Raw genomic sequence first — 15,503 nt, 5'->3', positions numbered from 1 at the left:
TTATGGCTCACTGTATGTACTTAGAAAAATAATGATTGTAATAAATACTGCTTTTCTGTTTTAAATTATCCATATTTTTGTACAAGATTTTTCTACAAGAGAACATTTACAAATTTCTATTTTAATACATTGCTTTTCACTATGTAGCTGCACGTTTATGTAATGCATTGACAATAGTGAAAAAAAAAACATTCTCTAGAAAATTATAAAGTAAATTAAAAGCTTTTCTTGAACAAAAATAATTCAGCACACGGATCTACTTTATACTTTTTTATTTAAGCTACTTTTTCTTATTATTCTTTGACCAAATTTCTAAACGTGCTGGTGTACTATAGCAGTTTAAGCTTAAACATGCTAAAACATTCAACTTAGCCATGTATTTAAAATACAACATGATGCAAAAGTTCTAAAATGTTTTGTTAAAACATGCCAGATACATGATAAGATTCTGATAACATGTTAACGATGTTTAAATTGTAATAGAAATATACCAGCAGCATGCTTTTTGACTATTTAAATCTTTTAGGCTAGGGTTTCTGAAGCCAACGTAGAAGTTTGCCTACAAACATGATTTTCTAGTTAAAGGTGCAGGAGTATGTAAGTTTGACACCCGGTGGTTGAACTAGGTATTGCACCCTTGCGCTGGATCAAAACAAACGCAAACGTAGGTTGCTAGATTGAGGACAGGAGCGAGTGATTTAAACCGTATAAATAAAAGCAACGGCTCCTAATAGAAGGAATATTTCCTTATTAAAAGTAGTTTTGTTCTAACCACCACCTCAAATTGATATATTACAAACGGCTTCTATTTCTCACAGGTGAACAGAAAACTATGACAATGATCACCTCAGGTACACCTCACGTGCTTAATTCAGTGTTAAATGCTAATAATGTGAGTTTGAATGCCATTTTACATGACATTTATTGCCATATACTGAAAGCAGCAGCAGATAGTTCACCTCAGGTCTTGAAAATAAAATAAAACGTTTGATATTGTACTTTAGAACTAAACACATATGAGGGATTCAGCATGTACATTTAATAATGTTAAAGAGGGTTAATATGTATTAAATAGATTATAAACCTTACCATTTCGTGAGTGAGTGCACTATTCTGTGCTTCTGAATGGCTGTATTTAAATTCCTGTCATGTTTCATCTGTTGCAAACAGCCAAATTGCTTATCACTGCGTATCTCGTCAGGAAGCGTGTTGTTAGGGCACGGGTTACAATGTAACCTGCTCGCCTAATGTTTATGTTCATAATATTTATATAATTTGTTAATCATTAACCTAATGTGGAACTGAATCTGTCTCATTTCGGAGTCTGTTACTGTCCATGGGAGGTTGCATTTCAGCCACGGACTGGAACATGCAGTTTTCCATCAAGGCAACCCTGGGTTCTGAAATATAATTGGCTGAACTGGCATTGGGCAGGTTAAAAGAACCAAAACAAAGACAGTGTTCCAGCACGGAAAACACATTTTTAAAGCAGAATATCGCCTCTGAATGAGCGACTTTAACTACTTGAACATAGTTAAAGGTAGCTTTCAGAAAAAACAAACACCAGCGAAGTAACTCGACACACAGGAACATAAAAACCTACTGACAGCTAGCATTTCGAAAGTGTTACTGCAGAGCAACACAAACAGCACGCAGAAGTATAAATGCATGGCTATGCGCAAGGCAGGCACTGTGGGTCACACCGATCACACGATGCAGAACATGACTAGATTTACATCATAATTACTATCCAACATATAATGTTTATGGGTAAAATATGTTGGAAATAGACAAATTTGAGAGCTTTTACAGTCCTACACAAACATTACATTGCAAATAAATATACATAAACATCATGTTTTATTCATTCATTTTATGCAGAATTTTTTTATGCCTTCATATTTTTTCAGCTGCTCCTACATTTTCTGAGTCTCCAGTGGACATAACGGCTAGTGTGGGTGATAACATCACTCTGTCGTGCATCGCTCGTGGTTTTCCCACACCTTCTCTGACATGGAGACGCCAGGATGGACGTCCCATTTTTGGCAAGTCATCTGGCCATGTTGGCACCTCTCAACTGCCTTCTGGTGCCCTTCAGATTCAGAGTGAGTTTCTATATTTGTCTTTGAATAGATGTTTTGGGAGGTTGTCTGCTAGCACAATCCCTGTAAAACACCAAACGCGAGGATCTAAAAGACATGATCCACCCGCAGGAGGATAGTGAAGATGTTATTTTAGGTGTTGACATGTGGGAGAGGTCAGTCTGAAACCAACTGCTGTGATAGAGGAAATAGAAACAGTGCAGCTGAGAGCTTGCTCTATCAGAAAGTGATCCGAGAGGACGACTCTGCACCTTCGGCCCATCAGGGGTTGGGTGGGGTAAATAGTCAAACCGCAGGCCTCCTGAGCCAGAACCGGAGCTTCTGGCAGAACAGGGAGCTTGCATATGGATGAAGTTCAGCTCTACATGTTTATAGGGGATATTGTTTTACACATTAGAGAATTTTCAGCTACGTTTCAGGGTCTATTTTCCATTTTAAATGCCTTTTAGAGGTAAATGGAACAACTTGCACAGACGTTATTTTCACACCAAGTAATTCCCATTAGTCAGTGGGATGGACCTGTGTATAATACGTAAACAAAAGCAATATCTCTGTGATCTAATTGTTTGCCCTAAGGGTCTCAAGATCACTCCAACTCCTATCGAATAACAATACCAACCCAGGCTCATTTGAGATATGTTCTTATAATCGGCTGATCCTCACACTCCCTTCCTTAAACCCAACTGACAGTGTTTTCAAAGTGAAGTTTATTTATAAACTAATTTCGAGAGGGTCACATGTTTATGATTGCTTGAGGCTGGTCCTGCATTATCCAATTTATGATTCACTAATCAGATGATTCCTAAGCCACTATAAATATCCTAAGTTCCATATCACAACCATCTTCGTTTAGAAGAATTCCACCTCATCCACCCCTACTCCTCCTCCTTTCCCAGATGGGTGGCACGGTGGCCTAGTGGTTAGCACTGTTGCCTCACAGCAAGAACGTCACTGGTTTTAGTCCTTACCAAGCAAGCCGACGTTTCTGTGTGGAGTTTACATGTTCTCCCAATGCTCATGTAGGTTTCCCCTGGGTTCCCTGGTTTCCTACCACCGTCCAAAAACATGCAACTTAAGTTTATTGACTAATCCAAATCGACACCGTAGACTTGCTCCTAGTAAGTAGTTATCTCTTAAGAGCAATTACTATCTGTTCATTAGCTACTACAGCAGGGAAGTTCTTGAGATCTACCTCTACCAGAGCTCTCTCCCGGGACAGCATGCCAAACAAGCTTTATAATCAATCATCAGCTAAGTGTGAACTCTTGAAAGCAAATGAGGAGAAAAAAAGCACATCCCAGCCACATGCTTTTACCACAATTTCACATTGATTTTATTTTTAACTTTTTATTTTTGGACCTATCCTTTGCTGGACTTAAGCTCAGTCCACTCGGTGTCCCACTTACAACACACTACAAGGCGAGCTATCAAGCAAACTGACCACACACGTAAAGCCGTCCATATGGAGATGAGTGGCTGAGGCAAACGCGTTTGATTACACATAACCGTCATGATTGTTGTATGTATATAGTACTGTTTGTGCACTAAACTGCACTAAAAACATCTATATCCATTGACAATGTGTCTCTGTAATTGTTTCGCACTGTAGTTTGAAAAGAAACAAAACTTGGCAGCATCATACTGAATACAGCATTCGTTTTACCCAGAAAATGTAGGCAAACGTGTGCTGAGACACATAGCTGCAGTTTCCAAAAAATGTAGCCCTCGGCACATAATTGCAATGAGCCTGTGTTGCAATATACAGTAATTTTCAATGTAGTGTTAACTTAAGTGAAAACAATGATATATGTCAACGATTTCACTGTTGTCATTTTTGAGAGAATATTATTATACTTTAATATCAGTTTTCACAGAAAGCAAGTTATTTGGACTAGGTTAACACTTTCTAACATGAACAAACAATGAACAATACATATATTACAGTATTTATTTGTTTTAGTTAACATTAGTTAATGATAATGAACTTGTTCATTGTTCATTCATGTTAACTCACAATGCTTTAACCAATGTTAACAAGCATGAATTGGGATTTTAAAAATGCATAAGTAAATGTTGAACTGTGTTAATTAATAAACAGTATTGTAAAGTGTTGCCTAAACTAAAATATAAATATTCTAGAAGATATGTTTACTTTTATTTACTAGAAGTAAATGTATAACATCTCAAAACACATCATATCAACATATCTTTGTATTGAGTACTTTTTGGCAAGTGTGGTTTCGCATCAAGTTTACTTTTGTAACACATAGTTAATAAGTTTAAATGAAAAAAATAGAGAGTTTGTTCAACTGTGGAAAGGGTCCAAATGTGGTTTATTTATAGCCAACGTTATAGAAAGTGTGTATTTGTGTATCTGTATTATGAGATATAATCTCAGAATTGTGGGAATAAAGTCAGAATTTTTATCAAATCAAAATAATCTTTACTAGAAATTCTAATATTCTTTTCTATACACGAAAGACTCTCTTCTGGGTTTTCTGCAACCATAACGTGCATATATCCCAAATGTTTAAAACTGTGAATTAGCCTATATTAAGTAAGGTATCACTCATTAAAAGCATCACATTCAGTTTAAGACTCCAGAGAAGCTCAACATTTGATTTCATGAATGAACAAAGTGGCATTGATATTCTATCGCACAATTTGGGATAAATATGCTGTAATGCAAAACTCTGTTGTATTGCTCAGCAGTAAAACAATGTATTCAAATGTGAATGATGTGGCACCGCGGAACATGACACCTACACTGTATATTTGCACACAAATGTCTTGTTTACATGCAGCTTTGAGTTATACTATTTCCAGCAGTTTCAACAGCTACCATGTGAGTGCAAATGACTATTGTGTGAATTTCACACGTGCAAACTGTTGCCCAATATTCATAACAACAGCTTCTTTGTTTTAAATCAGACAAACAGTTGCATATAATGTAATGTGTGCATAATGGTCTCAAATGAGAATGAATAATCGCAAATGAAGTCAGAACTGTCATCACAATGAAATTAATAGCCGGGTTGTAAATTTAAGCAAATCAGCACTGCTGTATTTCTCTCTCCCTGGTCCGAATGTGCCGGCAGCAGTAAGAAGAACGGAATACATTTTGGACAAATCTGAAAACTTTATGCTTGATTATTTATGTCAAGAATGCAGAATGCAGATTTATGTCATTAAAAATACCAATCATCATTCATCAAAGATGTCTGCCTCATTTAGATTAAAGAGATTGTTTGTGGCATCTGTTTTTATTCAGCTTTAAAGTAGAAAATATTTGCAAATTAAGTTCATAAATTAGGAAAAAATGTCAAAAACATAAAGGCTATGACTGGTTGTAGTTAAATAAATGATTAGCAGATGCCTGATTTGATATAAATTAATTGCACATGAGTTGATATGAATATTTTGAGACTGAGATCAAGAGTGTTATAAAATGTAATGAAATGTATCCTTTTTTTATATACTTTTTTTTTCAAGATATGTCTGTGTTAAATAAATTCAAATTAGTGACAAATAATTATATTAAATGATGAAAAGATGTACACATTTCGGAAATGAGCAAACAATAAATTATGCTAAATTACATATGCTGTGATATTGCTAATGAACAGGGAAATAATATCTGATAGGGGACAAATACAGTGGGGGAAAAAGTATTAAACACGTAATGTTTTTTTTCTGTTCTGGGAAATATTGTAAAGGAGCTGCGTACATGGGATTGAACCAGGTTTTGGTAAAATTCAAACAATACAAACTTAAAAATATAACAAAACAAAGAAAATCTGAAAAATTTGTTATGTGTAATAACAATGGAATAACACAAGGAAAAAGTAATGAACTACTGAAATGTATTTAATACTTTATATAATAGGCTCATTTGGTGATGGCAGCTTAAAGATACCTCTCATATGGAGAATTAAGTCACATGAATTGCTCAGCTGTGAGTTTTTTTACAGAATTCAACAGTGTAAAATGTTCAATGAGTCTCGTCTCTCAAATCAGATTCAAGTCAGGTAATTGGCTGGGCCATTCTACAGTTTGATTTTCTTTCTCTAAAACCATTTGAGAGTTTCCTTGGCTGTGTTTTGGATCATTTTCTTGCTGAAATGTCCACCCTGGTTTCATCTTCATCATCCTGGTAATGTAGATGTTGGACAATTATGAAGGGCAGAGGCTTGCTGAGGAACTACTGAGAGATTTCAGCTGCTGTCTGGTCCTTCACTGCTTTTCTACAGCTCCCTTTCTTCATGTGTTCAATACTTTTTTCCTGTGTCATTTCATTTTATTACACAACTTAATTTGTAAACTAATTAATTGTGTTTCTTTGCATATATTGATATCTTTGGTTGTTACCAACGTCTGGGGAAAATTTCAAGTCAAAATGTGAAAATTTCCCCAACTGTATTTTGCACATTATTTTAAATGTCAGGTTATATATATAGCTAGTTAGAATAGGTGAAAAATATTTTTGTCCATAATTAGTTTATATTGTTAAACTAGTAACATTTCTGGCTGAATGTTCACAGTTCTGTTTTGACTCTGATACAAAGGTCAATATTATTCTTTATTAATGAAGCCGTTGCCAAAACACAAAAGTAAACAAACAGATCCATGTGTGAGGCAGTTAGCGATCACACATCTCTTTCACATTAATTACAGCATGCCTTAATTAAACTTAATGGCTTGTTAATGACTAAAGTATGAAACAATATGTTTATAAGATCCATTTCAAAAGAATCCTTTATCTTCTAATCAGTGTTTCTCTGATCCCTCCAGGTGTTTGGGTTGATGATGAAGGTGTTTATGTTTGCGAGGCCAAAAACCAGTTTGGATCCATTAAGGCACTAGCGAGAGTCACTGTTACCGGCTTAGGTATGGAAATATATGGTTCTTCTTGTCAATATTACAAATATTAGCATCATAAAGTTTCAATGTAATGATCTGTCATTTGTGCAGAACCACCGTTACTAGTTCAAGGCGCTCCATCCATCACTACGATGATCGCTCAGCCTTTAAACCTTCCCTGTAGGTTATTAGATGGGATTCCTCTCCCTGAAAGGATCTGGACACACAATGGGAAACAAGTGAGTCATGAGAGAAACTAAATGAATTGGTTCATTTCACTCAGCTAGCTATTTTTTTACCCAAAAATGAAAATTGCAACAAGGGAAAGAAGATATTCTGAAGAATGCTGAAAACTGGTTGCCACTGGCATCCATAGTAGGAAAAAAGATACAATGCCTATAGATTTCAGACATTTTTCAAAATATCTTCTTTTGGGTTTCACAGAAAGAAATTCAAATAGGTTTATAACAAGTTGAGGGTGAGTCAACAGTGATATAATTTTCATTTTGGGTTGAACTATCCCTTAAAAAAATGTTTCCACTTTTTATTGTGGTATGAACTACTATGTTGTAGTGTTAACATTAAAAATAATCATTTGGTAAAGTGCACTTATTGTGTACTCACATGTTTTGACTCTTTAATTTCACCCTTAACCTCTTAAGGCCCAAGATGTTTTTTTACATGCATTTTTTACCTCTCTTTGCTCTTTGGGCTTATTAGAACCCAATTAGAAGAAAAATCTTTTAGAAAGAAAAATGTACTTTTAAAGAAAAATGATGTCCCTGTATGTGGACTCGTGGTCCGAATTTACATAAAACACTTTTTCCTGAATTTTTTAAATGCATATTTAACATAGAAAATTGTGTTTGGGACATTTCATATGCTGCAAAACAGTTGCAGGATGACACTGTATGTATGTAACAAAATATAAAACATTCAAAGTTGTCACCATATGGCAACATGTTTCTTAAAGCCCAACATTAATTTTTCTGTTTTAAAAAGAAGACCTTATAGTAGCCAATGATGTGCTTTGGTTAAATCACATGACATGCTGTGTTTTTCTGTAGCGCGATTTCTGACAGACTGGCCTTTATTGTGAGTGACTAGACTTGTTATTTATTTGTTATAATATTTGCTGGAGAAAATATTTATATTTACTGTATGTTGTATACATGATAACACAATATTAGGTATGTTTTTAATAATATTCAGCAAAAAAAAAAAAATGGAATAAATGAAGGCTGTTAGAATATGGGTTGTTGAAAGGTAAGTATAGGGTGTTATTTATAAGTTCTGTGTTAAAGCTTATAATACTGCAACACCAATTAAATCATTTCAAACAAAAAAATTATTAAATATAAGGAAAGTTTTAAATTTGAAATTTTTATGCACTGTTGGACGTTGTTGCCATATGGACATAAAGTACCTTAAAGGGCACCTATGGTGAAAAATCTACTTTTCAAGCTGTTTGGACAGACATATGTGCATGTATGGTGTATAGACCATCATATTGGGGTGAAATAAACACACCCAGTCATTTTTTTTTCAATTTAGCAACATAAAAAGCGGTGGACCAATTGGAGCGGTTTTCAGATCGACCGCAACTTTACGTAGGAGTGTGGTCCCCCTGCCCACCGAATTGATTGACAGCTGCACGTATTAACATGTCCCGGTAGTCACGTGTATAATCATATAAACAAGACCAGACGTGCACAAAGCAACTGGGAATAAAAGGTCTGTTCAGTTCGTTAGGATCATCAATCATCATCAAATGTGATCAAGAGTGAGTTTCACATGTTTAAAATGTTTTAAAACAGTGCAAGTGTGTAATGAATTACAGCGATTTAGCTTAGCTTTACTTCATCAGCACAGCCGCGTGTCAGAACAATTATAAAGGAAGACGCTTCAATCCCGGTTTGTGGACGTTAATTCAGGTTTATTTTGTACATTAACATAACAGATATCCATACAGCAGTGGAGATTAACCTGTATCCTGTCACATTTGCGTGCAAAACGAGTGCAAAGCTAAACGGGCGCTCTGTCTGTGTGTGTGTGTGTGTCTGCTGCGGTGTGTGTGTGCACGCGTGAACTTTGTGTGACCCTGCCATGCAACTGCACAATAAATACTAATTGGTAAAGCTCTTACTGTAGTATTTCTCACAAACGCTACGTGAAATCTGCTTCCTTTAAGTCTGTCTGTTGTCTGACGCTGCCGAGGGAGGAGATTAAGGCACGTAGAAACGGTGGGCAGGGAGGACTGGCCTTAAAGAAGCAGTACACCAAAACCGCCACCCAGTGAAAAAATGTATAAATAGGAATTTAATAAAAGGTATAATAAAAAATCTGATGGGTGTTTTGAGCTGAAACTTTACACACACTTTCTGGAGACACAAAAGACTAATATTAAATCTGAAAAAAGGGCTAACCTAGGTGCCCTTTAAAATTTTTTATTTTTTTTTTTACAGCACTTCAAGTTAAGCTATTTTAAGAAAAGAAAAACTGTCAAATTAAATAGATAATGCGTGCGATAGAGGGTTAAGTATTTTAAATAGCCACTTAAAAGCTAAAATGTGCTGTCAATGTATGTGGACACTCAAACCCTAGCAGGTTATACCTACCTATACCTGTCTGTTTATAATATATACACACTAAAGAGCTAAAGAGGAGTTTATGTGACAGTTGTGAAACAAATATCACAATTTAGATTTTGTGATATCTAAATTTAATAATAATCATCGTTGTGATAAGTATTTATTGAGAGTTTGATTGAGCTTGCTGATGCTCCTTAAAGCATGTTGTTTCTTTAAATTAATATGAAGTTCTATTTCTTTTGAGGAATCTAAATCGATCAGGTTGAAATGGAAATGTACATTTACCCTTATGTTTTGATCATGTCTTATTTCCCTGTCTGTAGGTGCATGTTGGCGGAAGAGTGTTTTTAAGGAGTGATGGGAGTCTCCATGTAGACAGAGCTCTGCCTGATGATGCTGGGACTTATGTGTGCACTGCTGTTAATGTTGCAGGATCTGCCAATATTACTGTCACCGTGGAAGTTCATGGTTAGTATTCAGTCTGGTATAATTGAGTGAAATTCATTTATACTTTTGGCTGTCTAGATTTAGTTAGCAGCATGGTGATAACATGACTCTATAAAGAGAAGACAGTTAATAGATCATGAGAACAATGAGAATTCATAAATGTTAACCCTCTGGGGTCTGAGGGTAATTTAGGTGACTGAAGAAGTTCTGATGTGCCCTGACATTTCTGTTTTTTCAGATGCTTATTAACATATAACACATGTAAAGTCTAATGACACTGTAAACAGCACAAACTGGGCTACAATAATAAGTTGGCAACATTTATGTACAAGATTGTGTTTTTGAAAAAGAATTGTTTATGCGTGGTTAGTAAAACAACTAAAAGTTTAAAGTCACTGAAATAACTTCATCGAAAACACACTGAATATGTGTTCACAAGATCACAAGACTTTTGAGGTCTGGATCTTGTAGCCTAGAGTTTTTGCTCTAAAATTATGTGAATATCATCTTTTTTACTTAATATCAATAGTAAATTTGATCAATATTATTTTCCAATTAACATAATTTTAAGGATTAAAATTTACTTTAGAAGTAAAAGGAAAGAAAGAATGGATGTAATTTGTTCAGACACTAAAGAAAAGTTAAAAGAAAAGGCAATTAAAACATGAATGTAAAATACATAAATTAATAAAAATGTAAAAATCACATTTTTTAAGTGTTTTCCTGTAAACATATTTCTCTAGATTGAAACGTACTTAAAATATGTAAATTAAGATACATACATCTAAAAACAGTGAGATTTAATGAAGAAAATGTTAAAGAAATGTTTTATATATTCTCTAACATCAATTTGTAAAAATAAAATGTGTTATTATTATTATTATTATTATTATTATTATTATTATTATTATTATTATTATTATTATTATTATTATTATTATTATTATTATCATAAATATGAACTATATAAAAAAAGTCTTCATATCTTCAAATCACAGTATTGGTTCCGAAATAAGCATGTCATTAAATAATCAAAACAAAAACACATATTAAGAAAACTATTTTTGCAGTACAGTAACTTATCTGGTCCCTAATGAAACGAAAACAGAATCTAATATTAGGTTGGCACATTTAGAAGTGATAATCTGGATTCCTTGTGAAGTATCTTTGGCGGAGTTCTAATTGTGAACCGCTGGTTGTTAAGGCCTGGTCAACAGCTGCTATTCTGACCTACTTTTGCAGCCCCTCCTGATATCAAGGCTGGTCCCCTGCACTACACAGCCAGCGAGGGCACACCGATCTCCCTGTCCTGTGAAGCAAGAGGTGTCCCCAAACCCACTATCAGCTGGTCCAAGGTACCTACATCACCCTGAGCCCTTCACCCTGAGTCTTTTTTCTTTGAGAACAACTGCCAACACTGTCTAAAATACTTGATTCTGATTGGTCAGATAATGGCCCGTTTCCACTGAGTGGTACAGTACGAGTCGGCACAGGTCATCTTTATGAGGGTTACGTTTCCACTGCTAAAGGGTACCAATAGTACCCTTTTGATGGGTGTGGTGTACAACAGAAAGTTTCAGTCCACGTCATTCTCGCTCGAGGAAATGTCAAAGTAAAGCTGTATGGGTCGTTCACATATCATATGAGAAGCACTTCTCACAAAACAGAGGCTTTATACACATAAATACTTGTGTTTAAATCTTCATTACTATTTTTTCCCTATTTGATTATAACTGCAGATCAATGAAAGTGCGAAATAGCCTACTGTAATAGGCTTCATAAACATGCAACCTATAGCCCACAGTCAGTGCAAACCTCTCATCTGTATAGTCCAAAAAGTCCAAAAAGTAATGATAATAATTAAACGTGGCAGTTTTATCCTTTGCTTCTTTTATTTCTGGCTTCTCCTTAGTTTTTTCGCGCGTCAGTCTCGCGTTTGTTCTTTTCTGAAAGGATCAGATGTCAGAAGCACTTCAATAATCATGTGTACGTTATTATCATGAGCTCAAGAATTCCAATGTTTCAATTATAGACGCACGGCGAGCTCTCTGGAGAAAGTGAAACCGCTCGCACTTTTAGATGGGCTCGTAAAACACCAACAGGACACAGAAGATTTTGTTCTTCTTGGCTTTGTGTCTGTTCATCAAGATGACGACAAGATTTGTTTGAGCTCAGGTCAACCATGGCTCGTTATTATATGTATATATTATTACGGTGTAATGTTTTGGCTTTGCAAAGGGTACCCAAAAAGTGGTACGATACAGTTTGCTCTTAGGTACCTTTTGACAGTGGAAACGGCCATAAAAACGTACCGAACCGTACCGTACCATACCACTCAGTGGAAACGGGCCATAAATAACATTGGGTCCATCTGGAACTTTCGAATAACCTTGACCCTTAGTTAATACATTTAAATTTATATACTTACATCCACCTTCATATGTATCTGCTTGTCTGTCATGCCGTGGTTTTTAACTGTTTTAGACTGTTTGGCTCCATCTTGTGACTGTATTATTCGTATGTTAGTGTATACTCCATCAACTGTTTCCATTTTCTTCAGCTTTATATTTAATTGAAGGATTAATAAACTGTTATAGACGGTGGCTGAGAGAGCTTAACGTGCTGCAATTTAAGAAAACACATGCAATTACAAAAAAACACCAGCAAATTTAAAAAAGATCTTCATCAGTTTGACAAAATACGTGCTGCATATAGTCAAAACGCAAACACATTTAAATAAAATACGCTGCATTTTCACAAAACACAAACAATTAATAAAACATTGTATTATCTCACAACACAACAGAAATGTTTCTAGACGACTGTAAAACGTGACAGACCTGGCTATTTAGGTTATGGTTATTACAGCTAATAAATACTAAAGACACAGGAATTGGGATATTAAAATAAACAAACAAAAAACTCACCTTTCAAAGATCACCTATAACTTTACTGAGCAATAGTCACGGTGTCCGTCACGTTTTTAAGGCCCCTTGAAATATTTCCATTGTGTTCTGTTCTTTTTATGTGGTGAGAAAATGCAGCACGTTTTCGTAAATTGTTTGTGTTGTGAAAAAATGCAGTGCTTTGTTTAAATGTGCATGAGTTGTCAAACGGATGACCTTTTCTTAATTTGCTGGCCTTTTTTGTAATTGCATGTGTTTTTTTTCTTTCTGCAGCATGTTAAGCTCTCTCGGCCACCGTAGTTATCGCTCAGAACAATGTTTTGTGTCTAATTAGAATGTTTTGTGGCAAGTAGCTGTGTAACAAACAAGATAAAATACATCCACGATAGTTGTTTTCGAGAAACAAGCCTATTAGTCTTATACAACAGCCCTCCACTTTGTGTCATGCTTTATTCTGCTTTTACAACCTTGTAATTTATCCCTAACTTACTTAATTTCCACAGACCAAGGATAGTTAAGTGTTTACAAGTCAGATCCACCTTTACTGTTTTCTTTGTTTTGGTTTGGTTTCATTTGAAGTGAAGTTACACCATTTTATTCTTCACTTTCACTCTGTGCATATCATACCTCTCTTTATTGCGGCCCCTCTTTTTAACTAATTTCACATCTGGTTGTGTCACCATTTCAGCAGTGATGTATAGTGACCGATAGCATGCAGCGCTAAACAGTTAGCTGGAATAATTTAGCATAATGGAGGCTGAAGAAATGCTGAAGCAGCCTATTCATCTTTGATGCATCACTTTCCCAATTGCCTTTCAAACAAATGTAAGCTCACATCCGGCTGCTTCTGTGATGGGAAGTTTTCCACCGCTGTTTCACAACACGATAGATTGGCGGTGCATTGTCCGCAGTATCCACTTGAGGCATGTAAATTGCTATTCTGGTCACATGAAAGAAGGTCTGCTAAAACCATCTTGTTTGAGGCATATGCGCGGGGAATGCCTGATTTCTGGTAACCTGAGAAGCCGCTCAGAGGTTTTGGACAGGATGTGCATTCCACTCTTTGGAACAACATGCTTGTTTCAGGGTGTTCATGTTGTCCACTTTCTCTCCTCAGGGTCGAGATCCCTTAAACAGGCCTGTGTCAGCACCTTTTGAGGCAGCCGATGGGAGTTTGTACATCTCCAGTCCTACAGAGGAGGATGCAGGGGTTTATATTTGCACCGCCACAAGTGCCGTAGGCTACACCAGTCGAGAGATGCATCTGATTGTTAATAGTGAGAAATCTCATGGATATAAGTCAGTTTTACTCCAAAGCTAATGAGCATTTAACGTTTTTTTTTCCCTAATTTCTCAATCCAACAGGCAAACCAAGGATTGTTGGTGCTGATGGGTCACAGGTGACGGTTAAAATGGCAGCTGAGGTTGGATCTGAGGTCATCCTTCCATGTGAAGTTCAGGGAAGCCCTACGCCTCTGGTTACTTGGAGCAGAAGTGGCCAGACCATACCTCCTGTCACAGCATGGTAAAAAATAAACCTGTTGTGCACCATATTGATTATATGAATTTACCAAGACACAAATTGTTATTCAAAAGCTTTCTTCAGGAGCAAATTAGCATATTAGGGCCAGGACACACCAAGCCAATAGTTAGCCATTGGGCTTTGGTGGTCCGTCAGTCATCCATCAGGCTAGTTGATTTGGTGTGTTCCACATGTCACCTCTCATTGGGTTAAACATAGCTTGTTTGGCATGTTGTCCCAGGAAAATGCCCTGAGCTCAAGGGATCCTCGAGCCCAGGGGTCCCTCCCTTTTGCAGGGCGAGGGGAGATTGAACTCAGGTCGATCTCAACATTCCCCCACTGCTGAGGCTTAGGTGAACTTCACGAGAGTAAGACATTTAGAAAAAGAGACTTAGGCCTATTTTGTCTATAATACAAAGCATATTTGGACAGTGGGAGGAAACTGGGGAACCCGGGGGAAACCCATGCAGACCCATGGTATTGTTGCTGTAAGGCAACTGTTCTAGTAACTTGGCCACCATGCTGCCCATTCTGGATAAAGGTGGGAGGAGGGTGGTTTCTTCCAGATAAAGATAGTTGTAGAAAGGAAATGAGAATATATATAGTGACTTGGGATCCTTTGATTGGAGGATCATGATTAGCTAATGTGGGCCAGCTGGGTCATTCATGAGCACCTGCTCCTCTCGAAATATTAAACTTCACTTCTTAAATATTTGCAGATGATATTGATTATTAGATTATCACACATATTTGCAGTAGTGAATCTCTCTGTGGTGAGTGACAATTACTGTGATAATGGTACTAAATGCTACTTTGTTTGCACATGTGTTCTGGTCACTCATTGACTACTGCCTCCCACCATGCAGAAAGACACGTCCTCTCATGCAGTCCAAGAATGCGTACTCTCGTTTTAGTTGGCATTCATCCGTTTGGTGTGTTCACGCATAGCTTTTTGGTCCAGACGGAACCAGACAAAATAATAATGTGAGTAATAATGTAATGAAATAATGTTGAAAATTCAGCTTGGTCATCACAGTAATAAATGAATCAAAAAGTTACATTACTCAACATTACT

At 36.2% G+C, this 15,503-nt stretch overlaps 1 protein-coding gene across 1 annotated transcript in view; it reads left to right on the top strand.

Moving 5' to 3' along the window:
- The window catches only part of hmcn2 (hemicentin 2), a 161,153-nt gene that overhangs the window by 46,858 nt on the left and 98,792 nt on the right, over nucleotides 1–15,503 (top strand). Inside the window, exons 16-22 of the mRNA XM_056463400.1 lie at nucleotides 1,911–2,105; nucleotides 6,894–6,989; nucleotides 7,074–7,201; nucleotides 9,877–10,021; nucleotides 11,243–11,355; nucleotides 14,024–14,183; nucleotides 14,272–14,431. Coding sequence (XP_056319375.1) covers nucleotides 1,911–2,105; nucleotides 6,894–6,989; nucleotides 7,074–7,201; nucleotides 9,877–10,021; nucleotides 11,243–11,355; nucleotides 14,024–14,183; nucleotides 14,272–14,431 — 997 coding nt within the window. The remainder of the gene's footprint in view (nucleotides 1–1,910; nucleotides 2,106–6,893; nucleotides 6,990–7,073; nucleotides 7,202–9,876; nucleotides 10,022–11,242; nucleotides 11,356–14,023; nucleotides 14,184–14,271; nucleotides 14,432–15,503) is intronic.

Source organism: Danio aesculapii, chromosome 8 (assembly GCF_903798145.1).
Source record: "Danio aesculapii chromosome 8, fDanAes4.1, whole genome shotgun sequence".
Lineage (NCBI taxonomy): Eukaryota > Metazoa > Chordata > Actinopteri > Cypriniformes > Danionidae > Danio > Danio aesculapii.
This window is presented reverse-complemented; position numbering and strand designations above follow the sequence as displayed.